The sequence below is a fragment of the Nothobranchius furzeri genome, chromosome 14 (assembly GCF_043380555.1).
Source record: "Nothobranchius furzeri strain GRZ-AD chromosome 14, NfurGRZ-RIMD1, whole genome shotgun sequence".
Classification (NCBI taxonomy): Eukaryota; Metazoa; Chordata; class Actinopteri; order Cyprinodontiformes; family Nothobranchiidae; genus Nothobranchius; species Nothobranchius furzeri.
In genome coordinates this window covers 57,437,619-57,452,374 of record NC_091754.1, presented here as the reverse complement: position 1 = coordinate 57,452,374, position 14,756 = coordinate 57,437,619, and the positions used below count along the sequence as shown (strand labels likewise).

Here is a 14,756-nt window from a genome sequence, read left to right as displayed (position 1 = left end):
ACATAATTGTTCACAAATTTATATGAAAAGGAGCAAAGGGTGTTGTATAGTGTTCAGACATCCTTCATTTTTGATAAATCATGCCCTATTTGACTGGATATAACGATGGTCTGGGCACTGATGTTTCGTCTGAGTCGAAGAACCGCTATGTAGCTCTCATCTGCAACAAGGAGTTAACTGCTTTTGTATTTGGTGGCAATGCGTATTCTTTTGAAGCAAACCTTTTATCCCGCAAATACAAAGAAAGACCGGAACTCCCCCTTCTCTTCTGTTCATGTGGAAGCAGTGGCAGCAAGGGTGCCCCCAAGGGGTGGCCAGGGGTGGCCATGGCCACCCCTAGAAAATGGCTGGCTCCCCCAGGAAAAGCCAGTGTTAACAAATCATATTAATGTTCAGTCAAACCATATATTGATCTTGTTTATTCAAGACATAATTGTAAAACAAAATCAAAATATTACAATTAGTGAGTGAAAAAACAATCAGAATAAATAAAAACATATGTTTCTGCTGCTCACCATTTTAAAAAAGTTTTTATCTCCATAGTATTTTTTAGCACAGCAACAGGTGAATTCACCTAAAAAAATCGTCTCGTCTCGTCTCGTCTTCCTCCGCTTATCCGGGTCCGGGTCGCGGGGGCAGCATCCCAACTAGGGAGCTCCAGGCCGTCCTCTCCCCGGCCTTGTCCACCAGCTCCTCCGGCAGGACCCCAAGGCGTTCCCGGACCAGATTGGAGATGTAACTTCTCCAACGTGTCCTGGGTCGACCCGGGGGCCTTCTGCCGGCAGGACATGCCCGAAACACCTCCCCAGGGAGGCGTCCAGGAGGCATCCTGACCAGATGCCCAAACCACCTCAACTGGCTCCTTTCGATCCGGAGGAGCAGCGGTTCTACTCCGAGTCCCTCCCGAATGTCCGAGCTCCTCACCCTATCTCTAAGGCTGAGCCCGGCCACCCTACGGAGGAAACTCATTTCGGCCGCTTGTATCCGCGATCTCGTTCTTTCGGTCATTACCCAAAGCTCATGACCATAGGTGAGGATTGGGACGTAGATCGACCGGTAAATCGAGAGCCTGGCTTTCTGGCTCAGCTCCCTCTTCCCCACGACAGATCGGCTCAGCGTCCGCATCACTGCAGACGCCGAACCAATCCGCCTGTCGATCTCCCGATCCCTCCTACCCTCACTCGTGAACAAGACCCCGAGATACTTAAACTCCTCCACTTGAGGTAGGACCTCTCCCCCGACCCGGAGGTGGCAAGCCACCCTTTTCCGGTCGAGAACCATGGTCTCAGATTTGGAGGTGCTGATCCTCATCCCAGCCGCTTCACATTCGGCCGCGAACCTACCCAGCAAGAGCTGAAGGTCAGAGCTGGATGAAGCTAGGAGGACCACATCATCCGCAAAAAGCAGAGACGAGATTCTCCTGCCACCAAACTCGACACACTCCACACCACGGCTGCGTCTAGAAATTCTGTCCATAAATGTGATGAACAGAACCGGTGACAAAGGGCAGCCCTGGCGGAGTCCAACCCTCACTGGGAACAGGTCCGACTTACTACCGGCTATGCGGACCAAACTCACGCTCCTCTGGTAAAGGGACTGAATGGCCCTTAACAGAAAGCCACCCACCCCATACTCCTGGAGCGTCCCCCACAGGGTGCCCCTGGGGACACGGTCATAAGCCTTCTCCAAATCCACAAAGCACATGTGGATTGGTTGGGCAAACTCCCATGCCCCCTCCATCACCCTTGCAAGGGTATAGAGCTGGTCCACAGTTCCACGGCCAGGACGAAAACCACATTGCTCCTCCTCTATCTGAGATTCAACTATCGATCGGACCCTCCTCTCCAGTACCTTGGAGTAGACCTTTCCAGGGAGGCTGAGGAGTGTGATCCCCCTATAGTTGGAACACACCCTCAGGTCACCCTTCTTAAAGATGGGGACCACCACCCCGGTCTGCCACTCCCTAGGAACTGCCCCCGATGACCACGCAATGTTGTAGAGACGTGTCAACCATGACAGCCCTACAACATCCATAGCCTTGAGATACCCAGGACGAACCTCATCCGCCCCCGGGGCTCCGCCGCTGTGTAGTTGTTTGACTACCTCAGCAACTTCTGCCCCCGAGATCGGACAGTCCATCCCCAGGCCTCCCAGCTCTGGTTCCTCCTCGGAATGCGCATTGGTGGGATTGAGGAGCTCCTCAAAGTATTCCTTCCACCGTCCGACTATAGCCTCAGTTGACGTCAGCAGCTCCCCATCCCCACTGTAAACAGTGTGAGCGAGTTGCTGCCTTCCTCTCCTGAGGCGCCGGACAGTTTGCCAGAACCTCTTTGGAGCCGATCGATAGTCTTTCTCCATGGCCTCACCAAACTCCTCCCACGCCCGAGATTTTGCCTCGGCAACTGCCACTGCTGCACCCCGCTTGGCTATCCGGTACCTGTCTGCTGCCTCCGGAGACCCACAGACCAGCCACGCCCTGTAGGCCTCCTTCTTCAGCCTGACGGCTCCCCGAACCTCTGGTGTCCACCAGCGGGTACGGGGGTTGCCACCACGACTGGCACCGGCCACCTTACGACCACAGCTAGCAACAGCCGCCTCGACAATCGCAGAGTGGAACAAGGCCCACTCGGACTCAATGTCCCCCACTGCTCTCGGGACGTGGTCAAAGCTCTGCCGGAGGTGGGAGTTGAAGACCGTCTTGACAGGTTCTTCTGCCAGGCGTTCCCAGCAGACCCTCACTATGCGTTTGGGTCTGCCAGGTCTACGCGGCATGTTCCCTTGCCATCTGATCCAACTCACCACCAGGTGGTGATCAGTTGACAGCTCCGCCCCTCTCTTCACTCGGGTGTCCAAAACATACGGTCGCAGGTCAGATGATACGACTACAAAATCTATCATCGACCTGTGACCTAGGCTGCCCTGGTACCAAGTGTACCGGTGGGCACCCTTATGTTCGAACATGGTGTTCGTTATGGCCAAACTGCGGCTTGCACAGAAGTCCAATAACAAAACACCGCTCGAGTTCTGATCAGGTGGGCCGTTCCTCCCAATCACACCCCTCCAGGTCAAGCTGTCATTGCCCACGTGAGCATTGAAGTCCCCCAGCAGGACAATGGAGTCCCCTGATGGAGCACTATCTAGCACTCGTCCCAGGGACTCCAAAAAGGGTGGGTACTCTGAACTGATATTTGGCCCATACGCACAAACAACAGTCAGGACCCGTTCCCCGACCCGAAGGCGCAAGGAAGCTACCCTCTTGTCCCCCGGGGAACCGTCACCTTATCGTGGTGGAGGAGTTTGAGTGCCCTAATGATCCTAGGAGCTATGTTGCCTGGGGCACTTAGTGCCCCTGGTAGGGTCTCCCATGACAAATTGGTCTTAGGTGAAGGGTGAGACAAAGAACGGTTCGAAGGATCTTTCATGGCGGTGAAAACGAAGAGTCGGAGTACCCGGCCCGGAGGGTTACCGGGGTCCCACCCTGGAGCCAGGCCTGGGGTTGGGGCCCGTGAGCGAGCGCCTGGTGGCCGGGCTTTCGCCCATGGGGCCCGGCCGGGCCCAGCCCGAACCGGATACATGGGCTCGTCCAACTGTGGACCCACCACCCGCAGGAGGAACATGAAGGGTCCGGTGCAATGTGAATCGGGTGGCAGACCAAGGCGGGAGCCTTGGCGGTCCAATCCCCGGACAAGGAAACTAAAAAAATGCATTTTTTAATTAAATTAGGGATAGCATTTTAAGTAACTGAAATGTACATTTCTGAAATGTTTTTGTTTGTAAAATTTAAGTTAAATGTTTTGGATACGTACTGTTATTTTAATCAAAACGAATAAAGGCGCAATGCAGTACATCGCCACAGGCTAAATTCTCCCAGCGTTACCAAAAGGACCAATTTGGTGTGCCACCCCAAAAATTTCTTTGGCCCCATCTGGCCACCCCTATCAAAATTTTTTGGAGGTGCCCCTGAGTGGCGGATCTAGGATTTGGCTGTGTACGAGGCCATCGAGGGGGCACAATATTTATAGAGGGGGGTGAGTATTAGTTCAACATCATCACATAAGATGTCACCCTGGAAATTATTATTTAGCTCATTAGCAGCATTAGTATTTGGACTTTAAATTACATCCACCTAGAATTTAAATGACAGATGAGTGACAGGACAAGGGCACTTCAGGGGGGCAATGCCCCTGTAGCCCCACCCCTGGAACTGCACGTTTGGAAGATTAGCTGAAAATGAAGCTAATGCTAACCCACTTCGTCTTAGCTTTATGTTTCTGTAATAAACTTAAATGTGGGCCTGCATCAGCCTCAGCTCACCCTAAACCCATCTGCCTTCTGCTAGCAGGGAAAGCTACTGGAGCTAGCAGTAGCAACCATATACTTCATGGACTAAGTCCAAAATGTACTGGTTCTTTTTCTTGATCTGGATCAGAGTCTTTCAGAATGACTCCATGCTTTCGTTCTTTTTTAAACACAGAAACAGTTTTGTTTACCTGGTTTGTTTACAGGTAAACAAAACTGTTTCTGTGTTTAAAAAAGAACGAAAGCATGGAATTAGAACCACGACACAGTAAGAACACACCTAAGATGTTTTCAGAATGACTGCTGCAATTTTTTTTTACTTAGCAAAAATTATTTTTTGTTTACATGTCAATCCGGCCAGGACACACCTGACTTATCTACAGACATTTATTGGCTTTAGACCTTCAACGATCTGCTGGACGATGACCTTCAGATCTGCACTCTCAGAGACTCAGTGGTCTCCTTTAAAAAGCAGCTGAAAACTCACCTGTTCAAGTTGGGGTTTGCGTGACCTTCATCACCACCCTCTCCTTATCCTGTCCTTATTCCGCCTTTCCCGGGATCCACTAATTTCCCTCATTCCTATTCATTTTAACTCTCCCTTCCCTTACATTTTTTTTCTTTTCTCCTTTGAAATGTATTTTTAATTATTTTTGAAATCTTTATACATTTTAGTTGATTTGGGTCTTGTTTCATATCACACAGTGACATTTGAATAATTAAATGCATATGTTTAGAAATTAAAAAGCTTTATTTTACAGTAATAAAAACCACATCTAATGTTTGTCTGCCTCATTATTTTTCATTTTAAAAAATTTCTTTGAGGGCACATTTTCCCGTTCGATTAAAATGCGATTAATTAAGATGAATTAATTACAAAGACTCTAATTATTTAGATAATTTTTTTAATTGAGTCCCACCCCTACTTTTTATACTTACATTTTTGTTTGTTTGTTTTTGTGAAGCGCCTTTTGATTTTTATCTTGAGAGGCGCTATATAAAACATCTTGTTCTTCTAAGAAATAAAATGTTGAATTAACTTAACCAAGTTGTGTCAGCTGGTTCCACTAAACCTGGTTGCTTAAATGTAAAGAGCAATGCACAATGTTGTAATGTTAAAAGTACATATTACTCTTTAGCTTAGTGGAACCAGCTGACACAACTTGGTTGAGTAAATTTGGCATTTTATTTCTTATAGTGCATGCTGTAGATAGTTTATTGGCCTGACATTTCCTCTAATGCTTGTCTGGGTTTTCCAAAACTCTGAAGTTTGAGACAAGCCTGATAAATATTTAACAGATATCACATTGTTTGATCAGAAACACAAATAATTATCCTGTTAATATGTTTTCTTCAGTAAATGTGTTTAAGTCAACCAAAGATTGAGGTTAATGGCCATTTTATATGGAACACTGGCTCATTTCTTTGATCTATCTAATGTTTGAATCATTTATAGATATGATATTAGATGGTTTGTTGACTTTTTATTTTGCCTTTCCACTTATCCGTCCTCTCCCAACCCCAGGGTGTTCCCAAGCCAGGTGTTCCAAAGGTGTCCTGGGTCTCCTCCCTGAAGAAAATTCCACCCTGAACAACTGTCCGAACCACCTTTGTCCTGGTTTCCAGCAGGATTTCTGAGGATTTTCAGAACATATGATAAAAATCACGGATATACAAGCTTTGGGTCCCACATTCCACTCACGAACATTCCCATGTCAGATGGAAAATCCCACCGAACCTCCCGAGATCAGATGTGACTTTGGAGTAAATGAACATGGCTGGCGGATACGAGGATCTGGGGTGGCCAGAGAGGGTTTGGTGGCTCAGACAGTAGCTCAGGGCCCAATCCTTATCTTCCCTGGTAGGGAAAAAAAAAAAAACATGTGGGCAAATTGTGAGCACAGTGATGTAATATTACTGTAAGCTGAGATTCCCACATTCTTCCAAACTTCCTGGTAATCATTGATGATGAATCAAGTTCTGCCTGTGCCGAGTGTAGCTCCTGCTATAAAAGTAGGACGTCTGGGTTTTCCTACCAAAGTAAAAACTTGTTTGATTAGGTGAGATAAACTCAATATTGTGCAGACACCCCCACTCTCCACTCCTCTTTTCCTCCCTGAAACCTGAGCTGAAAATGAACTGGCCCTTCAGCTTTATCAGTTCAGCTGTGACACAGGCAGGTAGGTGCACCGTGCTAAAGGGGATTCACACCGGAGTGCAGATGCAATCCTTAGGTGTGGGAGACTGGAAGTGGAGCAGGGAAGGGAGGGGATGGGATGCAGAGAAACCGCTGCAGAAACACAAGACTGCTGCTGAAGTACAGTTTTCCAACAGCAGGTTTCCACCTGGGGACATCAGACAGGTAAAGGACACCTGGTCGATGTGTCCTCACATGTAGAATAAGAGACAGTGTTACAGCTGTCACGTCCCCAGAGGCTTTCAGAAACCTGGCTGATGACGAGAAAACAAGAGATTGTTTGCTTCTCTCCCACTGAGGTGGTTTGATTGCTTCTGTCTCGCCTCAGCCGGCTCACCTCTGCTTCTCCCTCCGCTCGCAGTAATTGCTGTTGACAGCGTAATAACAGATAACGGCAAACAGAAGCATTTTTCACTTGTCTTCTTTTATTATTTATGTATTTGAAACAAGCTGGAGCTGAGGAGCTGACGACCAGTCCGAGCACTGGTGAGTACGTTCATGGTATTTACTAGAGGTGCTGAAAAAAATCGATTCAAGTCTGAATCGGGATTCTTATTTATAAAGATTCAGAATCGATTCACAAAGGTTCAGAATCGATTCCAAGAACTAAAATATTTGGCATGTTACGGGTCTGAGATGCACTTTTTTGGTCTTTGTTAGGAGAGTCAGTACTCCGTTTACTTTTGTGGTCCCATAAATTGAGATGATTTATGTTTGAGTCTGCTGACAAGAGGGCACTTGAATGTAATTTTTTCCATACTCAGAAATTTGAGATATTCTCATAGTTATTTTCTAAGTTGATAAACGAGTACTCAGGATTACTCATGTAACTTGTTTCTACACATACTTGAAAAGTATTTGACTGTATTACTTTCAAAGCTACTGTTGGATAACTACAGATTTGTTATATTTTACAAGGTAAGCAAAAATAAATGTTGCCTTTTGGTCAAAAGATTGCTTCTGTTTACAGTTTTAGAATCACTTTAGTTTACATTGTAAATTTGCATTTTTGGAGCATGACCAGTTTAAAGTCAAATAAAAATTTCCCATAGCTTTAACTAACTTGTACAACAAAGTAGTTCCTCCTGGAGCTGACACTCTTTGTTAATACTGATTGTGAATCCATTTAAATTGAGAATCGAGAATCGATTCTGAATCGAATCGATTCAGAATCGATTCTGAATCGAATCGGCACCCTGAGAATCGGAATCGAATCAAATCGTGAGTTGGTCTAAGACTCACATCCCTAGTATTTACACATCTTAGCATGTAGTTTATCAATAAAGACACAATGAACGTGCGAGTGAACGGGTGTGCAAAAAGAATAAAGCCATTTATGTTGGAATTTCCTCACACTCTGAGAGTTTTGGTTAATTTCTTGTCTAATTTTTAATGTCTGCTAAATTTAACACTAACAATCCACTTTCTGGGACATTTCTGAGTTTTAAAACTTTGAATGGTTACTTTGAATTCAGTGATTTGTGAGAAAATCGTGAAAATTTGGTATCTTGTGACAGACAGCTCTGAGTGACCTCAATTTGTGGAATTAGAGATTACCAGGAAAGCCGAGCATGGACGTAATTTGGGGGGGGGGGGGGGACACTCCCCCCCCACACTTTTTCCAAAGTCAAGTTTTGACCCCTGCACTTTTTACCATCCAAAACCAATATTATGCTATATTAAATTGACACTGGTTGAGCTCTAGGACCAAGTGGAAAACAACCGTTTGTGTTGAAGCCTGTTTCCCATTAGAGCATACCTTAAAGCCCCCCCCCCCCCCCCCCACACACACACACACACACACACACACTTCTAAAGTGAAAATTATGTCCATGCGGCCGAGCTAAAGGTTAGCATAAAAGCTGCCAGGCTAAAGTCCTTTCTGCGCTGATGTTCGTGCCTTCTAGTGGCATGGTGTACATATTTCTGCATTTAAAAAGTCATGTGGGGGTATTTTCTTAAATATTTGATGAAAAGAAGCCCAGCGTTACCCTGAGTCGTGTAAACGAGCCTGAAATGAATTGATTCCATTATCAAACTAATGGCAAACAGTGATAATATTAATAGAGTTTTATTAATTGCCCCTCCCTGGGCTGCCACCTTACCGTGGTGATGGGGTTTGAGTGTCCCAATGATCCTAGGAGCTTCGTTGTCTGAGGCTTTATGCCTCTAGTAGGGTCACCCATGGCAAACAGGTCCTAGGTGAGGGATCAGAAAAAGTGCAGCCCAAAGACCCCTCGTGATGATGAACAGAAAGGGTAGCTTCCCTCTGCCTACGTGTGACGGGTCCTGACTGTTGTCTGTGCTTATGCACCCAACTGCAGCTCAGACTACCCGTCCTTTTTAGAGTACCTAGAGGGAGCGCAGGAGAATGCTCCTGAATGACAGTGAGACCTGGACAGGTGTGGTTAGGAGGAATGGCCCCCCTGTGTCACGATGTGAGCTAGGAGGAGGTTTGGACCCAAAATGCAGAGAACCCAGTCAACACGAGGCAGGAGCGAGTTATAAAGTTAAATACCTTTATTTTGATGGGAACAAAAATAATCCAAAGGGGCAGGAAGGCAAAAACCAATGTCCTGAGATCCTGGAGACCAAAAACACAAAATCCAAAAAGGTAGGAAGCCAAAAGCATAATCCTTGAGACCTAGAGACTAAGAGCTCCTTTAAAGAGTAGACCTGGAGATATCAAAACCCAGAGACACGAGAGGGAACGAGACAATGCTGACAACAAACAATGGACCGACAAAATATTGAGACACAGACAGGGTTTTATACACTGGGGAGGATGAGAGGGAGATGAACTGCAGGTGTGTGGAGAGAGAGAAACCAGGTGAACTCAATTACTAATCAGGGAGGAAACTAACACGACCTAAGAATAAAACCTAAAGACAAGAAGAGCAGGAAACATAACTAATAATCTAAGGGGGGAGGAAAACCACAAACACCGGTGGGAAAAACACACTAGAGAGACTAAAAACATGAACAGCTGTAACTAAAGGAACATGACCTAAGAGCAAAACCTAAGGACCAGAAGGGCAGCAAACATAACCAATATTCTAAGGGGGGGGGGGGGGGGCTGAAACTAAAGGAAAAACACTACAGGAATAAAAACTACAGGGGCGTGACTAAAGGGGACCACTGGCACACAGGAACTGGAAGGGGGATACCTGAGGAGGGAAACCTAGAGGGCTGAAGATCTGGGGACAAATGGGGAACACCAGGAGACACATGAGGAAGACGCAGACAAGGACACATGAGGGCGCTAGAAGACACAAAAGGAGAACCTAGAGAGGGATGGAGAACACAAGGAGACATACGAGGGGAGACGCAGACACAGACCATGACACCCTGATCTGTGTACGATCGATATTTTGTCATTGGACGTCAGAGAAGAGCTGATAGGTAACGGCAGTCCAAGCAGAATGCAGGCCGGTTGGCCAAAACCCAGGCGTGGGAGAAGTTTAACACTTTTATGAACAGGATTTCTAGGCACAGCCAAGGTGGTGAGGGGATCTGTTTTGGTGGCCTGAAGATCAGGTATCTGCTTTTTGCAGACGATGTGGTCCTGTTGGCTTCATCAGACAGTGACGGTTTACAGCTGAGTGTGAAGTGGCTGGGATGAGAATCAGCTCCTCTAAATCTGAGACCACAGTCTTGAGTCGGAATAGAATGCCTTCTCCGGGTCAGGGATGAGGTCCTGCCCCAAGTGGAGGAGTTTAAGTATCTTGGGGTCTTGTTCACAAGTGAGGGAAAGCTCTAGAGCGTGAGATCAACAAGTGGACTGGTGCTGCATCTGCAGTGATGCGGGCGTTGTACCGGTCTTTCGTGGTGGAGAGAGAGTTGAGCCAAACGGCAAAGCTCTCGATTTACCGATCAATCTACGTTCCTACCCTCACCTATGGTCATGAGCTTTGGGTAGTGACCAGAAGAACAAGATCACGGATACAAGCGGCCAAAATGAGTTTTACTCTGCAGAGCAGCTGGGCTCTCCCTTAGAGATAGGGTGAGAAGGTCGTTCATCTGGGAGGGGCTCAGAGTAGATCCGCTGCTCCTCCACATTGAGAGGAGCCAGTTGAGGTGGCTCAGGTAACTGGTTAGGATGCCTCCTGCATGCTTTCCTGGTGAGGTTTTCCGGGCACATCCAACCAGGAGGAGACCCAAGGAAAGTTCCAGGACAAGCTGGAAGGACTATGTTTCTGGGGTTCCCCCGGAGGAGCTGGCCTGGATGGCTGGGGAGAGGGAAGTCTGAGCCTCTGCTAAGACTGCAGATCTGACTCCGGATAAGCAGCTGAAAATGGACGGATGGATAAAAGCACATTTCAAATCGTTAACCCCTGTTTATTAGAGATGGTTATTCCAGCAGAGATAATATTTCAGAAGGAAGTGCCCCATATTTTACAGGAAGTGCTGCAGCTAGCTGATGCTATCACTATTTCCCTTGGAAATAACTCTAGGTTTGTATATAAATGAATTGAGTAATGTGAAATTGACCACTATATAAAGGCTTATTGGATTAAGTCATTCTCATGAACCACTATAAAACCTTTGAGATTAGAATTGGGATTGTAACAATTGACTTTGGTTGTAATCATGTTTAAACTAGCCACTAGCTTAAAGATCTAAAAAGAACTAACCCCTATTTCTCCTACATGAGGTCATTAATTATTCAGTTCAACTGGTAAGGTGGTTAATGGCATTGTCACATTTAAAAATTAGCATTTTGTCATGGAATGAAACTAGTTTATCGTTTTTATTTGGTATAAAAAGTACTAAAGATGTCTTTCAAGATTAACTACATTTGATTTTTGAATGTGAAACACAGAATTTGACAAGCGTTTACCAACATAATACCATTTTACTGTATAGTACACATAAATCTGTATTATTAAACTGTTGTCTGGTTTCTACAGGTTTGGCCACTGCCAGCATGAACTCCAACTGCACTGATTTGGACTCCCTGCTGAAACTTTACTATCTCCCAGCTTCTTACGGAATCATCTTCGTTTTTGGCCTGGTGGGAAACATCATCTCCATCAGCATTTACCTGACAAAGCTGCGCCCTTGGAAAAGTAGCAGCATCATCATGGTCAATCTGGCGCTGACCGACCTTCTCTACGTCCTCACCATGCCCTTCCTAGTCCACTACTATGGAAACGAGGATTTTTGGATGCTTGGTGACTTCACGTGTCGCTTTGTGCGGTTTGCGTTTCATTTCCACCTTTATGGTAGCATCCTCTTCCTGTCCTGCGTGGCCGTGTTTCGCTACATGGTGGTGATCCAGCCTCTGAGGGTGGTCCAGTTGCAGCAGAAGTGTTGGGGCATTGCAGCATGCTCGGCTGTGTGGATCATTGCTGCTGCTGAAATCTCTCCCATGCTGACAATTATATCCATCAACACTGAGAACAACAAGACCAAGTGTTTGGACTTTGCTAGTACCCTACCGATCAATGTTGTGCGAGAGTATGACTGGGTTCTCACTATACTTGGCTTTTTCCTCCCCTTAGTGTTGGTGTTCACATGTTACATTGGTGTTGTGAAACAGCTGTCCAACGGCCCCGGACCTTCCAGCTCTGGCCGTAAGCGAGCGCGACGTGTTACCGTGCTCGTCTTGGTGGTTTTTGCCATCTGCTTTCTGCCATACCACATCCTACGTGTGCTGTGGATAGAAATTCAAAGCACAACAATGTCATGCATGAAAAATATTGTGCATGCAGCGTATATCATCTCCAGGCCTGTAGCTGGATTCAACACCTTCTTTAACCTGGCGTTGTACACACTCTCAGGTGATAAGTTCAGAAGGGCCTTCCTGGGCTGTTTTCATTCTGAATGTTGGTCACGTCGCTGCAAACTCTAACTGTCATGAAAACACGTCAGATAAGCTCTATTGTGTGTTTTTCTTTCCAGCTACACCCAGAGTCCAGTATGTTATGCCAAAATTCAGAGGCTGCATCCTTTGAAGAACCTGGCCTATCTCACTGATGTAGGTTTGAATCCGGCATCCACCCAGAAGTAAGCGGCTTGACGATCTAGCCCTCAAATTAATTCCCGCCCCTTACTGCCGAATGAGCTCATTTACACTTTTTTTTTAAGGATTTTACTTCTGCAGCACAGAAACCTTGTATAAAAGGCTTTTACTCTTTAGCTCTTCAACAGTTAATTGTTAATTTATTTTCTCAGTTTCATTCATCATTCATGCAAAATACAATCAAAAACAGTCTCCTAAGTGAAAAAAAGGGGGAGGAAGAAGAAGTCTTGTATGACCTACCCCTTTCTACTTCATACAGTATCATTTACAGAATGGCCTTATACACAAACCAAGTATAGAACTTCCTTATCTTTGTAAACAAAATCACAATAAAACTTATCAATATATATACTTATTAAATATTTACTTATCAAATACGATTCCATGATATTTTCTTTATATCGTTTCTTAAATTGATCAGTAGTTAAACATTTTTTCAGGTCATGATCCAGATGATTCCATAATTTTACTCCATATACTGAAAGACACGTTTGCTTTAATGTTGTTTGTGCAAAAACTCTTTTCAACTCAGGCTTCTTTCTATTTTTTCCATCATTTGAAATCAAAACAAAAAACGTCTGTAACTTCACTGGCAGTAACCTCTTTTTTGTCCTGAACATAATTAGTAAAGTTTTCAAATTAACCAAATCCCCGAATTTCATAATTTTTGATTCAATAAAAAGCCTATTGGTATGTTCTCTAGCATCTACTTTATATACAATTCTCATAGCTTTCTTCTGTAATAAAAACAAAGGATTAGTGTTTGTTTTATATGTGTAGCCCCAAACCTATATGCAGTAAGTCAAGTATGGAACAATAAATGAATAATATAATATATGATGTATTGATGACTCCAAAATACTTTTTACTTTATTTAAAAGTCCAATACTTTTTCACAGTTTTTGTTTTCTATATTTTATATGGGGTTTCCAATTAAGTTTATGATCCAAGATGACCCCTAAAGATCATACTTCATTTACTCTTTCAACTGAAGTTCCATCTATGGGCAATGTAACAGAATCATCTGTCTTCCTGTTACCAAAAATCATGAATTTCGTTTTATTCCAATTTATAAATAGTTTATTGTCCATAAACCACTTCTTCAGTTTAGTTATCTCATAATCCACATTTTCCAAAATAATTTGTAAGTTTATCCCAGAACAAAATACATTTGTATCATCAGCAAACAAAATGAACTGTAATATTTTGGACACATCACAAACATCATTAATATACAAATTAAAGAGCTTAGGTCCCAACACAGAACCCTGTGGGACTCCATATGTAATAATTTGAGAATCTGAAATTTCATCTTCTAACTGTACATAACAGTCATAACCCAATATCCCAGTTTGAGAACAGACATAACAGGGGCTGCATGGTGGCGCAGTTGTTAGCGCTGTTGCCTCGCAGCATTAAGGTCGCAGGTTCGAAACTCGGCTGTGGCCTTTCTGCGTGGAGTTGCGTGTTCTCCCCATGCATGCGTGGGTTTCCTCCGGGTACTCCGGTTTGCCCCACAGATCACAACATGCCCTATAGGTTATAAATTGTAAGTCACTTTGGATAAAAGCATCTGCTAAATAAATAAACATAAACATAGTGTGCTAAAATGCAGCTGTTCTGAACAGCTAGCATAGATGCTACGACTTTTCGTTTCATTACCTTTCTGTTACTTTCACATTCTAAAAAGTACATTTTAGCACAACTCGCTAACAACTTCAGTTACAGATTAAGTCATTTTTGGTCAATGTTGCTTGCATTTTATGAGCCTAGCATAAACGTCAAAGCACACAAAAGGCCAGAAGCTAGCCAATGTTAAAGAGTAGAATAAAGATGGTGGAAAAAACATTTTTCTTTGTTTAATCTATTTTTTGTACATTTTTTCTCTACTGTGTGGGTTTTGTATTTAATAAAGAACATTAATTAAAATTTTCCCAAATTGACTAAAATTTTTCATAAACCCATATCTTAAGTGTGTTTTTAAAGCTGATTCAAAGGTAATTTCACTATGACTCACAAGAGAGTTAAAGTTGCTATCCAGAAGTTCCCTTTTCAGGAATTTATGTATGGTTTTTCAGAAATCCATAAAAGTGATTGTCCTATCATGATATAATTTAATATGAGTTCAGCGCCGGTCAGGATTAACCAATAGTGTTAGACTACCACTTACGTACAGACGTTAATCACAGGGCATGCTCAAACGTTTAAGAGTATACTTCGGCTGATGCAGAGTTG

At 44.4% G+C, this 14,756-nt stretch overlaps 1 protein-coding gene across 3 annotated transcripts; it reads left to right on the top strand.

Annotated features, from left to right (window-relative positions):
• Positions 1-6,152: 6,152 nt before the first annotated feature.
• On the top strand, positions 6,153-14,531 carry LOC107381133 (2-oxoglutarate receptor 1). Of its 3 annotated transcripts, XM_070543877.1 has the most exons (3): positions 6,486-6,982; positions 11,407-12,279; positions 12,401-14,531. In XM_070543877.1, the coding sequence occupies exons 1-3, from the start codon at positions 6,931-6,933 to the stop codon at positions 12,451-12,453; spliced, it is 978 nt and encodes a 325-aa protein (XP_070399978.1). In that variant the 5' UTR covers positions 6,486-6,930; the 3' UTR covers positions 12,454-14,531. The 3 variants fall into 3 exon arrangements, with proteins under 3 accessions (XP_054599177.1, XP_070399978.1, XP_054599176.1); XM_054743202.2 differs by lacking the exon at positions 6,486-6,982 and adding an exon at positions 6,153-6,479 and having other exon boundaries at positions 11,407-14,531; XM_054743201.2 differs by having other exon boundaries at positions 11,407-14,531.
• The last annotated feature ends 225 nt before the right edge of the window (positions 14,532-14,756 follow it).

Excerpts from the sequence above, each read along its gene's own strand:
- LOC107381133 (XM_054743201.2), top strand. The coding sequence starts at position 6,931 with ATGTATTTGAAACAAGCTGGAGCTGAGGAGCTGACGACCAGTCCGAGC. Across the intron at positions 6,983-11,406 it reads GACGACCAGTCCGAGCACTG|GTTTGGCCACTGCCAGCATG; the intron begins GTGAGTACGTTC and ends TGGTTTCTACAG.